At 38.5% G+C, this 23,425-nt stretch overlaps 2 protein-coding genes across 6 annotated transcripts; one reads left to right on the plus strand and one right to left on the minus strand.

Moving 5' to 3' along the window:
• The first annotated feature begins 10,970 nt into the window (after positions 1-10,970).
• Positions 10,971-11,405, plus strand: LOC103929192 (small polypeptide DEVIL 4). The gene has a single exon (XM_009338349.3). The coding sequence runs from the start codon at positions 10,996-10,998 to the stop codon at positions 11,146-11,148; it is 153 nt and encodes a 50-aa protein (XP_009336624.1). The 5' UTR covers positions 10,971-10,995; the 3' UTR covers positions 11,149-11,405.
• Positions 11,406-14,265: 2,860 nt separating this feature from the next.
• Positions 14,266-18,981, minus strand: LOC103929194 (SUPPRESSOR OF GAMMA RESPONSE 1). Of its 5 annotated transcripts, none has more exons than XM_048572188.1 (8): positions 18,830-18,981; positions 18,305-18,448; positions 17,093-17,234; positions 16,718-16,904; positions 16,141-16,637; positions 15,348-15,824; positions 15,148-15,242; positions 14,266-14,958 (listed from the first exon to the last, which is right to left on the minus strand). In XM_048572188.1, the coding sequence occupies exons 2-7, from the start codon at positions 18,310-18,312 to the stop codon at positions 15,189-15,191; spliced, it is 1,365 nt and encodes a 454-aa protein (XP_048428145.1). In that variant the 5' UTR covers positions 18,313-18,448; positions 18,830-18,981; the 3' UTR covers positions 14,266-14,958; positions 15,148-15,188. The 5 variants fall into 5 exon arrangements, with proteins under 5 accessions (XP_048428145.1, XP_048428144.1, XP_048428142.1 ...); XM_048572187.1 differs by lacking the exon at positions 14,266-14,958 and adding an exon at positions 14,992-15,017; XM_048572185.1 differs by lacking the exon at positions 14,266-14,958 and having other exon boundaries at positions 14,992-15,242.
• Positions 18,982-23,425: the final 4,444 nt, after the last annotated feature.

The following is a 23,425-nucleotide window of genomic DNA, read 5'->3' on the forward strand; positions in this document are numbered from 1 at the left end:
GGTGTCCCGAGTTCACCTTTGCACTTGAAAGCATTCCCAATAATTATAAGCAAGTAATATACATAGGGATATATCATGATGCAATCAACTACTCAACCATGTCGTAGCATTTTCAATTATAAACAATATGGTGTGAAGTGTACAATCAATAACGCCATACTCCCAAACTACTTATTTTCAGGGATAATTATCCATAACAATCCAATTAACTCTAATTTAACTAACTAATTCACAAAACTAAAACTTGTCTTTACCAATTTCCTTCGCATCACTCAATTTCCCAAGCAAGGCTTTTGTCTCAATTATTTTATGGCTGCATCTAACGTCTCGTTAGACTGCCTACGTACCCTAAACAGGGATCAAGCCATTCGTAGTTCACATTGTACGTCAAGCATTCACAATAATTATATATGAAAGTAATATGCCTAATCAATTTAAAGGTGTCGATAGAACTCTCAATAATATGCACAATAAAAAGGAAAAGATCCACTCACCTGGAGTCCACGCTATACTACTCTAGCACGCGCATCGAGGCGTCCTGAATGATCGGTCCCTGTGGCCAATTATCAAATCACATCTCAGAACTCTTATCTGAAGAATATGCAATTCACATAAAACACAACCTCGACGACTTTCTAAAATAGGTTGAGACCTATTGACCACAAGTCAACCGTCGATCAAAGATCAACGGTAGGGTTTACAACCCTGTATAACCTGACCCGGAAGATCCGCATATCAGATTTCCAATCTGCAACTTCCAATGATCCACAATATGTTTCTAGAATAACATCTTAAAATTTCATTACGATCCAACGGTCAGATCTTCGCCAATTGCCTAAAACAAGTGGCCGTGAACATTTATTTTACTAACTTACAAATCCAATTCAGGAAGATCCGAAAGTCGGATTCCCGATCCGTAAATTCCTATGATCTTTAAATATTACGTATTATAATGTATCCAATTTTGGTGACGATCCAACGGTCGGATCATCGATTCACATTTTTATCAAGTAGCGTATTATAACGAATTTAGGTTCCAACGATCAACCTACGTCATTCAAATGACCAAACTGAATTCAAAACATTCGACATAGCCTAAAAATAGCATTGGCGGCTCACCGGCCACGCGCCGCCGCACGCGCCGCCGCGGGTGGCGGTCGGCCGCCCCGACTCGCCGGAAAATCCAACAAATTCCAAAAATTATCAAACTTCACAGAAATGAAGATCTCAGTGAGTGGAGCAACTTTCATACCTGCCACGAAGTCCAAAAGTGGACGGAAGATGGTCAATTTTGCCCACGAAGCCGGCGGGTGCCTAAAACTTCCCGACGTCGATTCGTCGTCTACGGTGGTCCAACGGGGTCAAGGTTGGTTGGGTTTTGCTCCTGGGATGATGGGCTACAAAGCCCAAGTGGTGGCATCGGCCATCGCTTTGCCGATTTGCCGGAAAATGGAGAAGGGTGGCCGGAGCACCATTGATTTTCGTCAACTTTCGTGGCCTCAAACCTCCACATCCCGTGGTCAATCAAGGTGGTTCTTGGGTGGGTTTTGTAGAGGGGAATGAGAGCTTCAAAATGGTGGTGGTGGCATCGAAAAACTCCACCGGAGTTGGCCGGAATCGGCCTTGGAAAATGGCCACCCGCGGTGGGTGCGGGTGGACGAAAACCCATTTCCTTTTTTTTTTTTTTTTTTTTTTTCTCCTTCTCCCTCCATTTCTGATTGGTCCTCCCTTTAAATACACACTAACCTTGAATAACCGATTTCGAACGTCCGTAACTATACCGTTATAATCCGGACTCGCAAACGGCTTTCGCCTATACGTTCGTACCAATGAGTACTACGAGGATATGCTAAAAGAATAAGTCTCACATCTTTCAAGTCGATGGTCAACGGAAGTCAAAGTCCTTGCCTCTAGGGCAATTTCGTAAATTCACGCTTTTAAAATAAAATAAAAACGTAAAATTTGGAACGGGTTGTTACAATCTACCCACCTTAAGAAAATTTCGTCCTCGAAATTTAAAATCATCAGTCCAGTGTAGAATACTCAAATTTAAAGAGATATGTATGTAAATACATACATGAGGAAGGCACAAAGTAATAGCGCCTACATAAAAGAGGATGACATTCCGTCATGATCGGAGTGTAATGACTCTTCTTTCATGCCTCCAAATTCGTACTTTCCTTCTCTTTCACATAAACGTGTTCAAAGCGTGACGCACTTCGAAATTTAGCAGCATGTAGTATTTTTGGGTCAAGCCCAAACAACAATTAACGAATTAAATAAGTAAATATAAATATTAACGTAGAATAATCTACTTGTTTACTTACTTAACAACCCAACGAATCAGTTATTAATATTACGGTCTGCACACCACAAAACCGACAATTCACTGATGTCTTGATAAACAAGTAACAATTCCCGAGGGTGCAATATTACCATCTTGCCCCTCAATGGGAAATACACATACCAACCTCGATTGTACTCATTCACTACCTTCTGAGGTAACATCGTCAATAACATAAATTTTCTACATCACAATCTCAATTAAATATTCGTTCGCAATAATCTGCTGTAAATCACAAGTTGCACATACAATATTTGTATTATATTTCGAAGGATACCATACTCTTAAACAGGAATGTAACCGTAGTTACCCATAATTCTAACAAAAGTATGCGTGCATTAAATATGCGCTGTGCGTAAAATCTCCATACATCAACCCCAATGATACCATAGCTAACTCGAAATTGTAACCGTGGTTACAAGCGACTAGAATGGAGATAAGGATATACTGCAACCATGCTACTGGTGGACAAACAAAATGTAACTCGTCCACAAAGGTCTGAGTAACTCATTTCAAACTAATCGTTAATCTAGGGATAGAAATGCAATAACGAACAACTTCTAATACTCAAAACCTTCATAACGACTTCCAAAGGCTTGGAAGTGAAACATGTAACACGATGAAATATAAATACACCAAGATGATAATCTTGTCAGGTTTTTGTTTGCTGAATTTGTATAGAAGTCTAAGAGTAGTTTTCTCAAAAAGTCATCGTCCTCTGGACGCAATTAGAAAATTGTAATTGCCCAAGGAAGTTTGAACTCTATATCCTCAATATCCTCACAACATTAATCAAAAGCGGGGTACATCTAGAGTGAGGATTCATTTAGAACACATCAACGGGAGCCTCGATTTTATCTCTTTCCTACTTCCACATTTGATCACGTCACAAAGATAATTTCTAGATCACATCCCCCGAAGAGGTTGACTACATCCCACTTCTATCTTAGTGGTCTTCACAAGTGTCTAGTTGTTGAAATTTCAACACCCATTTTTTTTTTTTTTTTTTTTTTACGAAATAATTATTGCCAATACTTCAATTTTTAGAGCAAGAAAAATATTGTTTTCTACTTAAATAAACCACCACCAATTGGAACATCATATAAGCGTATCATTGGTTTAGCATCACGATTAATGAATTTCACATTCTTCACATATACAACATCTCTCGAACTGAGCATATAAAAAGATACTTTCTAACTCCATTCATACAAAATGATTAAAATCATTTGAACCATTTCTTGGTAGATTAAAGGTAAATCTATATCGATACTCATACTTCCCAATCAAATAGAAAAGGACATGCTGGAAGTGTGTGAGAGTAGGTACACCATAGTGCACTCATAGATGCCAATTTAATTCTACTATTGCTTCCGACAAAACTTAGCTTGTTCCAAAAAGTAAATGTAATAAAAAGTTCGAAGATCAATGAAGATTTGGACACACTTCTACATAAAAGTCCCAATCAATAATCCAATAAAATTAGAAATTGTTAATTCTAGGTCATAAGTATGATGGTTCATCTTTAGCGGTTCTACCACCGAGAAACATAAGCGTTAACCTACTAAGAAAGTCTGAATCCGAATTAACTTGTCACATCAATCGACAATCACTATGCATCATCAAAATCTCCACCGAGAAGTGTCATCTAGCCTTGAAATAAGGTGATGACTGTTGACTTTAGGTCAATGAATAAGATGGTTCGTTTCAAACGGTTCTAATCGTGAAAATAAAAGCAATACTCCGTCATGTTGCCATACCAACTTAACAATGTGGTGGTATCCGCGGTAAGATTTTTGAGATATGACGCCAAAAGTATACGTCCTTGAAATTTACAGTACTACTAACCAACTCTACGACACGAACAAAAAGGTCTTCACAGTTTCCTCGACACTCATAACAATCTAACAGTGAGCTACCATCCCGCATTTCGATTCTAATGTCTACCTATGGAAGTGATCGAGAGGTGGTTAGTCAAAGGGTTTTCGTTTACCTAGATAAGTGATAGGGTAAAAACAACAATCATGAGTTTACCGTTCTATTACAAAGCTTATTTCTAAGCTTCCACGATCCTAAGGCTCAAGCGAAGTAGTTCATTGATCCTAGGAGGATTTAATGATTGCTTTTCGGATTTCTACAACTCCCAGGATATGACAACTTACATTCGCAAGCCTATTCTCACCCATTTAATAAGTACAACTACGAAAGCAAAAATTTGGAATAGCGTTGATTGAAAAATCTCAATGCTAGAAAAAGACCTTGCCTAAGATCTACTTTCAAAAAGACTTCATCGACAGTCGATCTTCCTCCTAAAGATCCAACATGAACCCAAGTATGCTTGAAGATATTAGTGCTAATAGGGACTGAACAATAATTATCCCTCAGATGATCTTCCGCGAAATGTTACTAAGAAATTAAGACTAACTAAGATTTCCATTCTTTAAAGAATCAATACTAACGGCGGTAGGAAAATGATAGAATTATTTGGTAATATCTCTGGCGATACATAATTATCAAAACATTTACTTAGGCCATCAACTTGCCTCACTTTTATACCTTTCCTCCACGAGGAAAATCTTCGTTTCAATTCTAAGGACAACCGCCAAAATGATTTTATAAAATGTCGTCAAGACCACAAAATTGTCCAAAACTGAAGAAAAGTTAACATATTTTTCCATATTCGACGAGGCGATAAAGTTCGAACGTCAAACACAAAAACCAAGAGTGCTCACATCACGCGTGTGATGAACACAATACTGCCCAACATATGCTCTGATACCAAACTGACACACCCCGACCCAGAAAGTCCACTTGGACCCTGAATCGAGCTGTGCTGGCCGACACCTGGAAGGTGACGAAGCCATAAAATGTGATAGTGCATAAAAAGTGAATAAATTTGAATCTAAAAGTGTCTAAATACCAGAGTGCGCTACGAGTGGGAGCGAACCCATTTCACGCGCGATGTCAGAGCATAAGTAAGGTACAGTAATGTGAGTAAGAATCATACCCTCAAAATATCCATCAATACTAAGATTCGCCACAGATTTTTGTCGATACAAACTCAGCAGCTAAAACCTGGAGGGCACCAAAGAGAAGGTGTGAGTAAGCAATAAAACCAAGCTTCCCAAAGTTACTACCTCTCTAAAAGTAATGCCCCTAAATGTACAACCCGTATCGTTTTCCGTAAGACAGTACAACATATATACATATAACCAAACCATACTCGGAAATGACCAAAACCACGATTTGCCATCACATCCACCATACATTAATAAGTAGGCCAAATGAACTAAATCAATACAAAGTGATATATCAGTCATAGTCAGCTAAAATGACATGTACAACTTATCCGTATCTCATCAATCATGGCTAGCTTATAAGTCGGAGTCACCTATAGTGACCTGTACGACTTATCCATATCTCATCATATAAGTCGGAGTCACCTATAGTGACCTGTACGACTTATCCATATCTCATCAATTCTGGCTAGCATATAAGTCGGAGTCACCTATAGTGACCTGTACGACTTATCCATATCTCGTCAATCCTGGCTAGCACATAAGTCGGAGTCACGTATAGTGACCTGTACGACTTATCCATATCTCATCAATTCTGGCTAGCATATAAGTCGGAGTCACCTATAGTGACCTGTACGACTTATCCATATCTCATCAATTCTGGCTAGCATATAAGTCGGAGTCACCTATAGTGACCTGTACGACTTATCCATATCTCATCAATTCTGGCTAGCATATAAGTCGGAGTCACCTATAGTGACCTGTACGACTTATCCATATCTCATCAATTCTGGCTAGCATATAAGTCGGAGTCACCTATAGTGACCTGTACGACTTATCCATATCTCATCAATTCTGGCTAGCATATAAGTCGGAGTCACGCATAGTGACCTATACGACTTATCCATATCTCATCATAACATGTGCAACACATGGCAACCGGTACGACAGTATCGAAGTTGCCTAACTCATAACTGTAGTCATGCTATAACTCAATCGATTCAATTAACACCATAAACTCACCTGAACTTACCTGGGTGTCCCGAGTTCACCTTTGCACTTGAAAGCATTCCCAATAATTATAAGCAAGTAATATACATAGGGATATATCATGATGCAATCAACTACTCAACCATGTCGTAGCATTTTCAATTATAAACAATATGGTGTGAAGTGTACAATCAATAACGCCATACTCCCAAACTACTTATTTTCAGGGATAATTATCCATAACAATCCAATTAACTCTAATTTAACTAACTAATTCACAAAACTAAAACTTGTCTTTACCAATTTCCTTCGCATCACTCAATTTCCCAAGCAAGGCTTTTGTCTCAATTATTTTATGGCTGCATCTAACGTCTCGTTAGACTGCCTACGTACCCTAAACAGGGATCAAGCCATTCGTAGTTCACATTGTACGTCAAGCATTCACAATAATTATATATGAAAGTAATATGCCTAATCAATTTAAAGGTGTCGATAGAACTCTCAATAATATGCACAATAAAAAGGAAAAGATCCACTCACCTGGAGTCCACGCTATACTACTCTAGCACGCGCATCGAGGCGTCCTGAATGATCGGTCCCTGTGGCCAATTATCAAATCACATCTCAGAACTCTTATCTGAAGAATATGCAATTCACATAAAACACAACCTCGACGACTTTCTAAAATAGGTTGAGACCTATTGACCACAAGTCAACCGTCGATCAAAGATCAACGGTAGGGTTTACAACCCTGTATAACCTGACCCGGAAGATCCGCATATCAGATTTCCAATCTGCAACTTCCAATGATCCACAATATGTTTCTAGAATAACATCTTAAAATTTCATTACGATCCAACGGTCAGATCTTCGCCAATTGCCTAAAACAAGTGGCCGTGAACATTTATTTTACTAACTTACAAATCCAATTCAGGAAGATCCGAAAGTCGGATTCCCGATCCGTAAATTCCTATGATCTTTAAATATTACGTATTATAATGTATCCAATTTTGGTGACGATCCAACGGTCGGATCATCGATTCACATTTTTATCAAGTAGCGTATTATAACGAATTTAGGTTCCAACGATCAACCTACGTCATTCAAATGACCAAACTGAATTCAAAACATTCGACATAGCCTAAAAATAGCATTGGCGGCTCACCGGCCACGCGCCGCCGCACGCGCCGCCGCGGGTGGCGGTCGGCCGCCCCGACTCGCCGGAAAATCCAACAAATTCCAAAAATTATCAAACTTCACAGAAATGAAGATCTCAGTGAGTGGAGCAACTTTCATACCTGCCACGAAGTCCAAAAGTGGACGGAAGATGGTCAATTTTGCCCACGAAACCGGCGGGTGCCTAAAACTTCCCGACGTCGATTCGTCGTCTACGGTGGTCCAACGGGGTCAAGGTTGGTTGGGTTTTGCTCCTGGGATGATGGGCTACAAAGCCCAAGTGGTGGCATCGGCCATCGCTTTGCCGATTTGCCGGAAAATGGAGAAGGGTGGCCGGAGCACCATTGATTTTCGTCAACTTTCGTGGCCTCAAACCTCCACATCCCGTGGTCAATCAAGGTGGTTCTTGGGTGGGTTTTGTAGAGGGGAATGAGAGCTTCAAAATGGTGGTGGTGGCATCGAAAAACTCCACCGGAGTTGGCCGGAATCGGCCTTGGAAAATGGCCACCCGCGGTGGGTGCGGGTGGACGAAAACCCATTTCCTTTTTTTTTTTTTTTTTTTTTTTTTTTTTTTTTTTTTTTTTTCTTCTCCTTCTCCCTCCATTTCTGATTGGTCCTCCCTTTAAATACACACTAACCTTGAATAACCGATTTCGAACGTCCGTAACTATACCGTTATAATCCGGACTCGCAAACGGCTTTCGCCTATACGTTCGTACCAATGAGTACTACGAGGATATGCTAAAAGAATAAGTCTCACATCTTTCAAGTCGATGGTCAACGGAAGTCAAAGTCCTTGCCTCTAGGGCAATTTCGTAAATTCACGCTTTTAAAATAAAATAAAAACGTAAAATTTGGAACGGGTTGTTACACCTAGAGTCTCCGCCAAGTATTCTTGATTAAAAAAAAAAAACTCGATCTACCAAGTAAAATTGTGAGGGTGCACGCTGACATTGTGTGTATGAACATATGTACTTGTGACATTGAAAATTATGTAGAAAGTTTGGTGAAAAAAAGGTAAAATTATGCACTATCCTTAGTATCTTTATTGATTATATAGTGTGTTATTTTTGAAAAAAAAAAGAACTTGCGGTTGAATTACATTGAATTGTTTGTTGAGATGATACAAATAACGAAGCTCAATGTATTGCATACGACATAGTACATACCTAACATGCACAAATGTACAAAAGTATGAACAGGATGGAAAGAAACTAAGAAACCACTTGAGAGTGCCATTGCCTGATTCGATATGCAGCTTAAAATTGCTCAAATACAGAATAGAATAATGGATAAAATTTGCTTATTAGAATTGAGGGTTATTGGAAGCTGGTCTCCTCAGAGAAATGGGAGGAGCACGAGACGAAGCAAGTGGTTTTCTTTGCTTTGCTTCTGGTGCAGCACAGAAGTATAATAATTAAATTCATAAAGCGAGGTAATCAGCAGCAGTGTCCGAAATGCCTTCCAAGCAGGCTCTCGTAATCATCATAATATTTGGTTGTCCTTTTCATATATTCCTACCGTCTCATTTCGCACCCAGAGACAAACTATGTCTGTCACATTGTCCACCCAAAAACTAATTTCCGCCTGTTTAAAGTGCAAGGCTCTGCAAATCGAGAAGTTCTTCAATATGGCTGTCGACCATGCCACCCGTCTAGCAAAAATGCACACAACAGAACTCCTTGCATTCGAGTCTCACACAAACTCATGTTGGTAGCACCAAATGCAAGCTCACTTTGTGTGCGACTTAGACAGGCGGGTGAACATGGCGCGGTAGCTCTACCCAAGAATTTCTCATGCCAATCTTACTCTCTCATCGCCATCTACAACTGCATGCCATGTTGCCCTACTCTGCATATATACAAATATCATGACTCAGCAAATTCAACTCCTTCCCTTTAACTAATAATTCTAAAAGAAAAAGCCAAGCAGGAAAAAATGAACCGTGTTTTGAGAAAATTAAGCCCCACTTCACTAAACGTAACCCTAATCTTACATCATTCGTATTTCTGTTACGGGGGCAGTGACTCAGCGGTGACCTAAAGTATGCAGTAATTACCGGAGCATGGTACAGGAAAGTCTAACATTGCTATCAAAGCCGTTGTCTTGTCCCTACATGCATGGTTTTGCTATAAATAATAAGCCTATCTGATGATAAAAAGATGATGAGGCCACTAATCATGCATCCTAACCAAAAGTTAGTTGATTAATAAACGTGGATTCTTGCGTAGGATTCAACTTATCCCCTCCTAATCTTATTGCATGTTTAGGTGGATCCAACACTTAAAAAGAAGACAACAAAGGAAAGCACTAAAAATATAGGAGAAAATTAGGTTGGGATACTTATTCCATACAGACTTGCTTATATACAAAAGTGACTTATTGAAAGCACACGATTAAGGAAAAAAATTGTGTACACACATATGTCAGTTCGTCTAAAATGAAAACTGAATTCATGCGTATAAAGATTCAGATATTTTTCTTAAACGGGTGTGTGTATCCCATACCTCATTATTTACAAAATTAGAGGGCAACTCAGAACCAACCAAAAAACTTGCAACCCTATGGTGACTAGTGGCCGACCCATTATGCTGGTGGGTAATGCCTACTTCACACACGTATACGATGTATAGTCCATTTTAGACCAATGTAGCGTAGCAATATTACATGTGATGTGAGAGAGATAGAGTGCTTGCTAGGCCAATGTGGCGTAGCAATATTGGAGGCAATTTCTCTACCCTCTCACTCTTCGTGTTTTTCTGTTTTGTGTGATCACGCTAAGCCATGTCAACATTTTATATTGTTTTTTTTATAGAGATAATAAGACAAAAAAAAATAGTAATATAAAATATTGACGTATTTTAATCGTGATCACATAAACAGTAGGGCACGGAAGTGGGAGGCCAGAAAATCTGCCTCCTATTACATGTGATGTGAGAGAGAGATAGAGTGCTTGCTTGGATTTTTTTTTTATCATTTTGTTTAATGTGTTTTGCTGATGTAAGGTAAGGGATTTCAAAGTAGTTCGGATAAATTTTTTATTTTGCCGAAAACAAAATTTGGTACAACAAGTTTCATAATATAATTGATTAGAATTCTTTTTTAAAAGTTTTCAACCAAATGTAGTATTATAATTGATGTACCGAACGGAGTTCTGATTAAAAAATCACTCTCAAAATAGTGACGGAGGGCGGTGGGGCCCACTTGTGGGTGTTTGTCTAGTGGGTTTGGGGCGCACTGCCCCATCCTTCGGCTCATTTTTAACACCAATGTGGATCAAGGACCACACCCACATTTCTCCTCATCTGTTCCTCCCTGCCGCTATAAGAACCCCTCCTCTGGCCTCTGCACTTTCAAACCCAACTCACACAATCTCTCAAAGCTCATCACCTACAGAAGAAACACACACACTCGCTCACTGCAGTCAGAAGACAGAAAGAAAGAAAGAAAACCCTACTTCTCTGAAATATGAAGATTGGCAGCTCTGGCAGCATGGCAGGCAGCAAGAGAAGGCTGTCTTCGTCGTCAAGCAAAGGACTCGGAGGGGTCCTGCGACAGCAAAGAGCCAGGCTTTACATCATCAGGAGGTGTGTCGTCATGCTCCTCTGTTGGCATGATTGAAAACATGATGACATGGGGAAAGGAAGATTTTGGTTTTTCTTTTTAATTTCTTCTTAATTTTCCTGTTTTTCTTCTTCTTCTATCATCGATCTTTTATCTTCTTGGTGGAGTTGTAAATAGCCAGCGAATGTTTTTAGGAGAGTTGAAGACAAAATTTTGTATGGGGTTAATTTGGCCTTATGGGGCTTAGATATGTACATCGGAATAGCCTAAATATATAAACTTTTATATGATATAACAAGCTAGAGTTCTTAATATTTCATTGTTCTTCTCATATAACAATATCGTTTCAGTTTGTTACAATTTGGAAGGGATTTCCAAGTATAAAGATTGAAAAAGGAAAAAGGGTTTAAAGTTTCAATTACCAAAGAATTCCATGTAAGGTTATACTTTGAGCGAATCTGTTGTATGACCAGATGTACATGATCAGCGTAGATCTCTTTAGAGCAACTACAACCTAGATGATGTTCTTATTTTCTTTGTCCTATTTCAGTTCCAAAGAAGTGATGCGGAGTTCTCAAAGTTTTCTTCCCTTTTCAAATGGCTTTGTTATGTTCCCTAATCTTGATTAAAAAGGAACAATTATGACCCAATGAAATTGGGTGAACAGAAACATTGGTGACAATAATATAGGATCTACAAAATCTTAAATTTGAAGTTCAGCTGGTCAAATGTTAAGTGAAGATTAGATTCAAACTGTTCTTTTTTCAGTATCCCAAATTATTTTTGCTTTTTTAGATTTTCATGTCCAAAAAGTGCTTTAGGCATAAGGTAGAAGCATCAAAATTCATGATTAGTACTTTGACCAAGTCGGTTAAGTACACTTGATGACAAAAATTGAACCTTAAAATAATCGCTTAAGCCTTAATCCCTTTGTCATAATTCCTTTTCTATATGGTTGTTTTGGAAGGCCAATGATTAATTAAAGAAACAATTGCAGTTGGCCCATAACTAATCACTATAATATCATAAGCTCTTGTTATGATCTTCTTGTCTTCAACCAAACAAGCACCAGCTGCTCCTCAAAAATCAGCTCCACCTAAGCTTTCTCTTCCAATAAGCCATTATTTGAGTGAGCTTCCAAACATGGCCTTGTGGGAAACCAGCTTTTTTGACGTTTGGGTCAAAACCCAAACTCAAAAGCTCCCTTCCCTCTCTTTGTGGGCCAGTTCAATTATTGGATCCTACTCAAGTTCACGTGTGCCACGTGTACGGTCGTAATGGGCCAACCCCCCAATAGTATCCCCTTTTGTCTCTTCCTTACTTTTGAAGGGAGAAGCAGGGAAGGGGCTAAAAGTAAGGAAAGACATCCTCTTTGAATCCATTCCTCTAAATCTACCTATTCGGATCATTAAAATTTGATCCAACAGTTAAAATTATTATAACTTTTAAGGAATTCCTATTTATAACCGTTAGATCAAATTTCAATGATCCAAATATATGAACTTACTAAAAGGGATACAGAGATGAACGCTTTCCTAAAAGTAAGTCCAGGCAGCTTCTACTTTTGGTAAAAAAAAAAAAAAAAAGCACACGAACTCTCTAGTCTACAGTAATACAATGCACCCCCACGTAATATGTGGACACCTGTCTCCAAAATACAGGCAATGAATAATGAGCAGACACGTGGCATTCTGATTGATTTAATATAATTTTGTGTTTTTCTGTTTCAGAAGAGAGAAGGGTGGGCCAGAATGTCAGTTGTACAGGAGCTGAATGTGCAACCTAATTTCCTGGTGTCGGCATGTCACCTATCTGTCTTACTCTATGAAATTTACCTCCATGTAATGTTTTATGTTCGCAGTATCTCTATACAATATCATGTATTTTAAAGTGTTCATATTATAATAGTAGACGTGTTTTATTAGGTTTCAGCGTTTGTTCTTTTGATCGAATTGACCATGTTATACACTCTCATTAATACGAGCATCATTCTTACACACCCAAAAATTGGACCCGTCAAAATGACGGAGTGAGTCTAAAGCCGTTTTAGGAACACAATGATGGTAAAATCTCTCAATGCGTACAATCTTTCTCCAAAGACAGAGCTTTTAATCCTTTTTTTTCTTTTGAGCTCACCCTGTCACTCAAATGAAATGAGTGAGTGAAGGGAGTAGGACTCTTTCTTTTGTCATTATCTGTTTATAAAAATTAATAAAAAATATTAATATTATTTAATCGTAACTGTTTAAATATTAAAAAAAAAAATATTAAAAAGAGAGAATTCTACTCTGGATAAAAACGCGCCTGACAGATTGGGTCAAAACGGCAGCCTCACAATGCCCACGTGCGCCTCCCTAATCTTCAACCCCACCAACATAACGTCAGATTCTATTTTAATCAAACAGGGGGCCCACACGTTGTCCCCACATGCCACATCCCCTGTCTTGTCTTCCTCAATTGCACATGGACATCAACGTTCAAGTATTTGATGGATAAGATGTAGTTCCATCATCCATGTAATTAAGATGATGATGCGACATTCTCCAAACTTGTTTGCCGATGATTATAAGCTTGTTTCGAAATGCTTTAAAACAACTGTGAAAATGATTGAAAATGTTTTTCAATCATAAAAAAAAATTATTGCTCCGATAATAAATTTAAAAGTGCTTATTAGTCATATACACGTTTTTTTCAAAATGACCAACTACGAACACAACTACTTGCTATAGAAATAGCCCAAAACCATATACAACTCCTTCATGTGAACTAAGACTTGAGTTAGTCATGTTTTTTTTTCTAGGGTTGTCTCTCATTATTTGGGATTCTTGGAAAAAGGATGGGAGTAGGATTCTCCCTTCCTGTTCTCATCCTATTTCTTGCCGTTCTTACACGTTTTGTTTTTTGTCTTTTTGTATTTATTAAAAAATTAATATAAGATGATGACGTGGTTTAATCGTAACTATTCAAATATGAAGGAAGAGAAGGAGGGAGATTAGAAATGAAGAAAATCATCCTCCAAAAAAGGGGCCACGGGCCATGGTGTCTCCTTGGATTAAGGTGGTTGCTTATGTTTTTAATAATTAATACACGATTTAGGATAAATATATTTTTTTTATTTTTTGGAAAAAAAAAGTATTGGGTTATGCTGGCTGTTAACAGAACATGGTTGCTAAATCTTGCATCTAAAAACCCTACACAAATAGGGTTAACGTTAAAGAAAATCATGTTTTAATAATGTTACAAAGACAAAACGTCATGCACAGCATGTAGACAGATATATAAAATTCAGGGGCTCCTTGTCCAGTTCTTTTCTTTCATTGGAGCCCAAAAAAGCCAGGGTGCTGTGGCCCTCTTTGTCTGCTTTTTAGCCCCATCAAGGCATCAAAGAGAAAAAGATGACCAATTGTATTTGCCAAGGGAGGGAAGCATTAGGCAAGGTCTTGCGAATACAACAAAGGGGTGCCGTGCCCTATTCCAACTAGGTCACTTACCCTACAACATGCTAAAAGGGCACCAGTAGAAGCTGCTTTTCCAGGTTAGGTCCCATCTGGATTCCCCACGAGCAAGTATGCTGCTCATCAACAAGCACTTTTACCTCCAAGTGCTTAATTCAACAGCGGGGCTAGGCCCAGTGGTCTCTCAAGCTATTTTCAAAGCCAACTTGCATGACCTGCGCAGCCCTGAGAGTTCATGAATGTTTTCATTGTCCAACCTGTTCTCATTCGACGACAGAGGTGAAACTCATCAGTGTTTTCCTTGGCGTTGATAAAGCATCGAGTTTTCAATCATTTGATGGTCCACACGTCTCTCGCCTTTCCGTTTTCGCTTGTTTTATGCAGTTGAATCCGTTATAATTCGAATGCCAAGCTTTCGAATCCAAAGACACAAAAGCAAACCAGATAAAATAACTGCATTTTAGCTTGATGCTTAAAAGAGAGCAAAAAGAGTAAGTTAGATCGATGTTTGAACACAAACGATCAGAGAATTACAGTTACAAAAAAGCAGTTCTTTAACAAAAGGCATAGTTTAATCAAAACGTAGCTACAAAATATTTACCACCATTTGACCATAACCAACACAAAAATCCCGAACCATGTTCAGTCAGCCACCTTGCCACCCCAAGAAAGGAAACTCTCCTGTGACCCAAATTCCTACAATGCCCGATCCAGAAATGCGTTAGCACAAGCGAAAATGCAAGAAAAAGGAAAATTGTCAACACCAACAAGCAAGAGAAAGTCGCAGAGAAGACGGCTTACCAGCTGGCTGAGCCGGAAATCCGGAGGTGTATCAAGGTCCATAATATTAGCAGGATCAAGGACAATATTTTGGCACGCCTCTAGATCCTTCTTTAAATCCTCAGGTCCTAGTTTAGCGTAATCAGCAAGACGGGGTTTGACATGTGCTTGTTCACCATTTTCATGCCCACCCCTATTTGGAGATTGGCTCTGAAGGAGCTCATCACACAGAGACAACCCTTCCACAAGTTGTTGCGAATCCAAAAGGTTCTGTGACTCATTGTCCCACCATTTTGGATCTTCCTGAGCATGATCAATGTTTTCAGTGTTATTAATTACTTCATCGGCTTGGTTTTCTACCTTGTGTTGATCATAATCGTCAGGAATTTCAGATTCAGGGCGAACATCTTCAGCATGGTTCACCTCGGTATAAGCTTCATCCAAAGCAGAGTCAACATCAGGATGCACTTCATCTTCAGCACCGTCTTCCACACGATACTTCAATTGGATACAGAAGCCATAAAAATAAGCCCATATCAGTATCTATTTGGATCATTCACATTTATGCCACATTATCAGTATCTATTTGGATCATTCACATTTATGCCACATTCTTACACTACATATTAATGAAAGATTACGCAGAGGGAATGTACAAGAAAGTACCCATGAAGACAGGAACAAATGCAAGCAGTATAAGTTTTAAATCTTCAATTTGAATACGTTCGTCACACAATAGATAAAAATGCCTTCTCGTGCTGCTAGTAGAAATGTGGAAGTAAACTAAAAACAAAATTAAGAAAACAAATTATACCTGAAGAAAGGGATCCCTGGCAGGAGCAGGAGTATCCAGTCCCAAATCAAAATCACCAAGCTTTTGTTCGGCGCGTGGAGGTTCAGGAGTAACCAACTTGGGAGTGACTGGATCTACCTTTGTGATCACCGCATCAATACTTTCAGGAACATCTTGATCAGTTTTATCAGCTTGCTTGGCTTCCTGCTGCTGGTAATATATTTTTGATATAACATACTCTCCATCCTTCTCATCCTCCTCAATGCCTAGGTGATATTGATGCATAACCCAATTGGTTTTCACAGGTTTTCCTCCTCCGACCGTGCTCATGTAAAGAACCATAATCTTCTTGCACCCTTTTTGTACTCCATCCAATATCACTGGCTTAGTCCTTCCAGTCTTGTGCCAGCGGACATCACCATCACCATCATGTATCTTTCGCCGCTTTCGTGTTCCAGTATTGTAAGCCTTAATTGCTCTATGAAAGAAGTGGGAGGGACTTCCATCTAGCTTAACATCTAACATTTAATTTTTCGAATCAATTAATAAAAGATTTAAGGGTCAAAGATTTAAAACAAAACAAATGTTTCTCACTTACTAGGTAGTTTCCTAGGATGGGAACAACAGATTCCTTCGTCGTCGTCAACAGTTAGAATAAACTCATCAATAAAAGGATGGGGTTTTTGATCACCTACACCAGATTTTGCAAGTAAGTGCCATATAATCTCTTGATCAGTTGGATCAAATTTTACACCCTTGGGTAAACCCGGCCACTCTTGAGCAACCTGGAAAGAGATGGCAAACACCCTAATTTTCAAAGTTCTACAATTTTCGTTAAAAATAAATGAACCAACAAACAGAAACAAACTTCATCTAAAAATACTCCAACGGAGCTTCTGTACCTAATGGTTTTTCATCGATGAACGTTAAACTTCAAACATATGGATCAAAAAAACAAAAACAAAAATCTTACATCACTATTGTCAATCGTATAATGGCATTTTGGACAAGATTTAGTTGGGTTGCTTTGCCATTTAATTCCAACAGAATCATAGCTTCCAGATGCACTCCTGATTTTTGTTGCGATTCTATTTTTGTCAAACAACCATGATGGCCTGCATGTATTACACAAATGATTACACTTGAAGCAATCAGCTGCTCCCACATATGATCAGCAAAGTATTTAAACTCTTGACCGAGCTTAATTAGAATAGATATTTTAAGTTTGAAGGACACTGAAAAGAGACATAAAGATATAACCAGCAGTACAGAGATTATTGAAAACAAACAGCATAGTTAAAAAGATTAACCCATGAGAATACATAACCAAGTAAAAAAAACAGCCTAAAACTATCAAACAACGACCGGTAACAGATTTAAACTATGAACTGCTTCTATCATGGTATACATGTAAACAAATGGAATGACGCATAATTTCATTAGAGAAATGAAAAATAATGTTAGAAAATATATGATAACTTGCAAAGAAAAAACCTTTTAGTGCCAAAACACACTCGTAATCACTCTTCACAGATCACGACATTCATGCTCCCGAATTCGAGGTAGAGGGATGCAAACATATAAAGCATTTTAAAACACACTCGCACAGAGGAGAGTCATTGTAAATGGTAACAAAAACCAGACTAATTAATAACTCGATGAGAACAAAGGGCAGTGGATTACATAATTATACGAATCCATCTCAACCTTTCCACCTAAATAGAACAAGGGGTACAAGCAGAAGTGGGCGTAGCCACATTAGCTACACCGGATGTGCTCCCCTATGCACCCGACTTCGAAATCCCCCTCCCGCACTTTAGATTAGTTTAAGGCATAATATCGCTTGTACAACGAAAATGCGTGCAATTTAAAAGGAAACGTAGAAAGTAAAGAACAAGCATATGAATCTAGAGTGAAGATTCAGCATAGCGCTCAACTAAATCAAAGTAGTTTCTACTAGTTAAAGCTTAAGCACTACCATTTTTCTCAAAGTTCAAATTTTTCATGGTACATTCGATCAAATGAACAGATGGGTTAGTTCAAAATCGTGAATTTCCATATAAATTTAAAAAATTTCGATAAAACCGCTGAAAATTCCATGACTTAATTATAGGAGCATCAATATACACTCAAAAAATTGGAAGAAAAAAAAAAAAAAGCTACAATAAAAGTCATCGGAAAATACCCAGCCATGGATGAGCGGCGACGATAAAGAAGCCCAACTCAGAGGGAAAGCTTCCGTCTTCGGTGACCGTAGCAGACTTGCTTTCTCTCTCTATCTCTCTCTCACTCCGCTTCGTCTCTGCTTCCACGCTGAGACCGATTGACGCTAAAAGGACTTAGATTAGTTTAAGGCATAATATCGCTTGTACAACGAAAATGCGTGCAATTTAAAAGGAAACGTAGAAAGTAAAGAACAAGCATATGAATCTAGAGTGAAGATTCAGCATAGCGCTCAACTAAATCAAAGTAGTTTCTACTAGTTAAAGCTTAAGCACTACCATTTTTCTCAAAGTTCAAATTTTTCATGGTACATTCGATCAAATGAACAGATGGGTTAGTTCAAAATCGTGAATTTCCATATAAATTTAAAAAATTTCGATAAAACCTCTGAAAATTCCATGACTTAATTATAGGAGCATCAATATACACTCAAAAAATTGGAAGAAAAAAAAAAAAAAAAGCTACAATAAAAGTCATCGGAAAATACCCAGCCATGGATGAGCGGCGACGATAAAGAAGCCCAACCCAGAGGCAAAGCTTTCGTCTTCGGTGACCGTAGCAGACTTGCTTTCTCTCTCTATCTCTCTCTCACTCCGCTTCGTCTCTGCTTCCACGCTGAGACCGATTGACGCTAAAAGGACATAGATTTTTTTAAAAAGAAAACTAAAGAAAGGGGATTGAAAATTTTGAAATTTAATGAAAATGGTAAAATAAAAAATAAAGTGAATAATATCATAATTGATTTTTTTAGTGTAAAAATATGATTTTTCATTAAAGTAAACATTAGTAAGAGCTTTTCGTTAAAGTTTTATTTTTTATATTTAACTCCACTTTAATTTCCATTTACTATTTTAATTTATACAAACTAAGAAAAAGCAAGGACTAATTACAATTTATTTTCTGAATCCATAACTCGGTTTTTCTTTCCCTTCTTACCAATCTCTTGTCTCATGCTCAACTCACCAATGTTGATCAAGACTTGAGAGTGAGTCAGATCATTGTTAATGGCCAATGGGATAGGCATCAATTATCCTTTGTGGTTGATGTTGATGTCGATGTTGTTAACAAATTTTGCAGCAGCCCCTTACTTTTGGTCCCTCGAAGTGACTCATGTTGTTGGGATCCAAATACTAAGAGCAACTCCAGCGTTGGAGCCCTCCCCCCTGGCAATTCACTATTCAATCCACCTAATGAACAGTAATTACCCTTAATGAACAGTAAGTAGCCCTGACAATAGATTTTGCATCTCCACCGTTACACTTCTATAGCCCTGGCAATAGGCAATAAAATATTAGTATTTTTTTTATTTATAAAATTAATACAAAATAATTTTAAATGTAATATCGGATAAGATTTTTAATCGTTGTCGGTGCGCCACGTGTCATTATCCTAAGTATTATTAAATAATACAAAATAAATAATTATAATATGGATTTCTGATAAGATTATTAACCAATCACGTCGCGCCACGTGTCATAATCGGTTCACAATCTTTGAGGATAGATTTCCATCAGATTTTAAACGAATGACGGCATGCCACGTGTCATAATCTGTTAACAATCTTGGATGATAGATTTCCATCAGATTTTTAACGAATGACGGCATGCCACGTGGCATTATGCAGAACCTAATCCTTTCTGAATCCTCTATATAATCCACCATCCATCTTCACAAATCTCACACCAAAATTCTCAAGATCTCTATCATTGATCTCAAAATTTCTGCTTCCTTATTCACAAAAATCAGTTTCAATATTCATAGTTTCTGTTTCTTTCTTTCAATGTCTTCTTCTTCTTCCTCAAGGATGATGTTGAAGGAAAAATTTTGTCCTAGCTAAGAACATGTAAGAACATTTGAATACATATGCAAACTAATAACTCTTTAAAGTAGGCATTCATTCAAAAACAATTCATAAAACCCATGACTTTCAAAGCCTAGTATATGGTGAACCATAAGACTCTTTAACAAAATTAAAGAGAATAAGAATTTAGAGATTCTTTACCCTTGAAGCTCATCCTTGATTGCACAAGGGATTCACCCAAGTGGAGGGCCTTCAAGTCACCTCCTTGCTCCTTGAATCTTCCTTGTGATTTCCTCCCTTTTAGTGCTCCTTTTCTTCTTTGAGGATTTGAGGATTTGTTCTCCAAAACACCAAAAGTTTAGTGTCTCTAAGTCTCCACACCAAAGATGTTGTGTGAAGATGAAATGGATGACTTAGGTAAGAAAGATTGCTAGATGTTCCTCACCTAAGGTAATGAGAGAATAGGTTTCACCCAAATTCAATTAGAAACCCCTTAGGGTGAAATGGCTATAAAGATGTATTTATACCACCTCACAATGGAGTGGCAAACTTGCAATTAAGCCAAGTTCACTACCCTTAAGGTTATGGCCGGCCATTTAGTGTTTTTGGGCTTAATTGCCCATTTTGTTTTAGTTGTCATACAATCTTAAACATAATGGGCCTTGTGGGCCAAAACGTTTTTGTGCCCCGAAGCCCAAAACTAACTTAAACGCCCAATACGAACGTTTCGTATAATTAATTAACTATTTAATTAATCTTGACCATTCTTCAATTAAACCATTTAATTGCTTATCCATTTCATATAATTTCTTCACTTATATCTTTACTCGGTGTACGATCCATTAGGTTCCAATTAGCGAGGTAGTGGGCGATGTTACTCTTAACGATCGATTGTGAATTGAAACCACATTTCAATTCTCCCTTAAATTAGTGTTTGCTAATCTTTAGGGCTTCCACAAACCATGGGTGACGCCTAGCAGCATGTCATGGTTACCCAAGCTAAGTAGAAGTGGTTGGAGAACCTATCCAGTTACAACTACAATGCAATACGGTCCTTCTCTAATACAATACTCTTAATCACATTGTTTGAGTGATAGTTTGTTTCATGTCTACTATCCAATGTGATACTTCTTTATATGATTCAATCGAATAAGATTTGGAACATCTTCCTTAGTCATATTCATATGCTTTGGCCAAAGACTCTCGAATCATATCTTAGAGTATTCTCCTTCCATCATGGAAGGTTAGAGATCCCTTGTTGTACATTCATATGCCTACATGACTAGATAGCTTGACCCCAACAATGCCGTGGACACTCCAATGGAATGCCGTTGACATAATCAAAGATCAAGGACCTAACCATTAGACATCAATGATGCCTCAGGTCAAAGGACTACTTTGCATATTGCAACTATTGAGTTCTTACATGACATGTATGTTCGAACTCTTGTTTGATCGTAGTTCAGTGTACTCGATTACTCTTTCGAGCACCTATGTGTTTGCCTTAGTGTCCAACACCAAATGACTTGAGACTAGTTCATACTCACGCTTGAGTCGACATAACACATACTAACCTTAGCGGATTGTCAATGCCCAATTGGCAATCCTATGGCTAGGAACGTTTTAGGAATGAACATAAGAGAAAGGTCTCGTTAATTTAACTAACTTAAATCACTTGTCTCTTAGATCAAATACATTCCTTGGATTCCCTTATTGCTTAAACACAAGATACTATAAATAGTGATTAACAATAAGCTTTGCCCTTCTATTAAACATATAAAAGTTTAACACAATAAGTATTCCAAAAAGCTATTACATCAAATGAGTGGCTTTGTGGGCATACTTCCAACAATCTCCCACTTGCACTCAAAGCCATCCTCCCATGTATCTAATACCCATCTTTTCCATATGGCGGTCAAGTTGGATTTGAGACATTGGCTTCGTTAGTGGATCTGCTACGTTATCGGCTGAAGCAACTTTGAGGATGTTGACTTTCCCCTCGGCAGCATATCTTCTAATGATATTGAAGCGCCTATCAAAATGCTTGTTCTTTTGATGTGCCCTGGGTTCCTTGGCTTGAGCTATCGCCCTATCATTATCACAGTACAAAGTTACTGGTGACGTAATGGTTGGAACCACTCCAAGTTCAGTGATGAACTTCTGCATCCAGAACGCTTCTTTGCCGGCTTCAGCTGCAGCGACATATTCAGCCTCTGTCGTGGAATCAGCAATTACACTTTGTTTCTTGCTTTTCCAGCTGACAGCCCCACCATTCAGAGTGAATACATATCCGGAGTTGGAACTTCTATCATCGACGTCAGATTGGAAATCTGCGTCTGTATAACCTTCCACTCGCAACTCTGATGCTCCTCCATAAACGAGGAACATGTCCTTAGTTCTTCTTAAGTACTTAAGGACCGTCTTGACAGCTGCCCAGTGTTCTGATCCTGGGTTAGATTGATATCGACTAGTAATGCTCACAGCATATGCGATATCAGGCCTTGTGCATATGTCATCTACATATAACACTAGGAATACAACTGCTTCCCCAACGACTTTTTGATAAACACAATTGTCGTCTTCGTTTTGAGTAAAACCAAACGATTTGATTTCAGTATCAAAACGAATGTTCCAGCTCCTGGAGGCTTGCTTAAGTCCATAAATGGACCTCTGAAGCTTGCATACCTTAGTCTTTTCAGACTTGGACACGAAACCTTCGGGTTGAGCCATATAAAGCTCTTCCTCTAGGTAGCCGTTCAGAAAGGCTGTCTTCACGTCCATTTGCCAGATTTCATAATCATGGTACGCAGCTATAGCAAGCAAAATCCGAATGGACTTAATCATGGCTACAGGAGAGAAAGTTTCTTCATAGTCAATCCCTTCTCGTTGCCTGTAACCCTTGGCTACTAGTCTAGCCTTATAAGTCTCCACGTTCCCATCAACGCCTATCTTCCTCTTGAATACCCATTTATTTCCAACAGGTACTATACCTTCTGGAGGGTCTACAAGAGTCCAGACTTGATTTTGATACATGGAATCCATCTCGGATTTCATGGCCTCATGCCATCTCTTTGAATCAATGTCGGACATTGCTTCATTGTAGTCTCTAGGGTCCTCCTTTGTGTCATTGTCACCTAGAAGGTGCAATTCCGCAAAGTCATTGTCTAAGCCATACCTCCTAGGTTGCTTACTAACCCGTTCAGATCTACGTGGAGCTAGGGGTTCAGGAACAGGGTTGTCAACTTGTCGAGTGCTTGTTTGTGGTTCATCATTAATCTCATT

Source organism: the organism of the source record quoted next, unplaced genomic scaffold (assembly GCF_019419815.1).
Source record: "Pyrus x bretschneideri cultivar Hongxiangsu unplaced genomic scaffold, Pyrus_bretschneideri_v1 Contig6, whole genome shotgun sequence".
In the NCBI taxonomy this organism is placed as follows: Eukaryota; Viridiplantae; Streptophyta; class Magnoliopsida; order Rosales; family Rosaceae; genus Pyrus; species Pyrus x bretschneideri.

Excerpts from the sequence above, each read along its gene's own strand:
- LOC103929192 (XM_009338349.3), top strand. The coding sequence starts at position 10,996 with ATGAAGATTGGCAGCTCTGGCAGCATGGCAGGCAGCAAGAGAAGGCTG.
- LOC103929194 (XM_048572188.1), bottom strand. Across the intron at positions 16,638-16,717 it reads CCATCCTAGGAAACTACCTA|ATGTTAAGCTAGATGGAAGT; the intron begins GTAAGTGAGAAA and ends ATTAAATGTTAG. Across the intron at positions 15,825-16,140 it reads CCAGGGATCCCTTTCTTCAG|TATCGTGTGGAAGACGGTGC; the intron begins GTATAATTTGTT and ends ATCCAATTGAAG.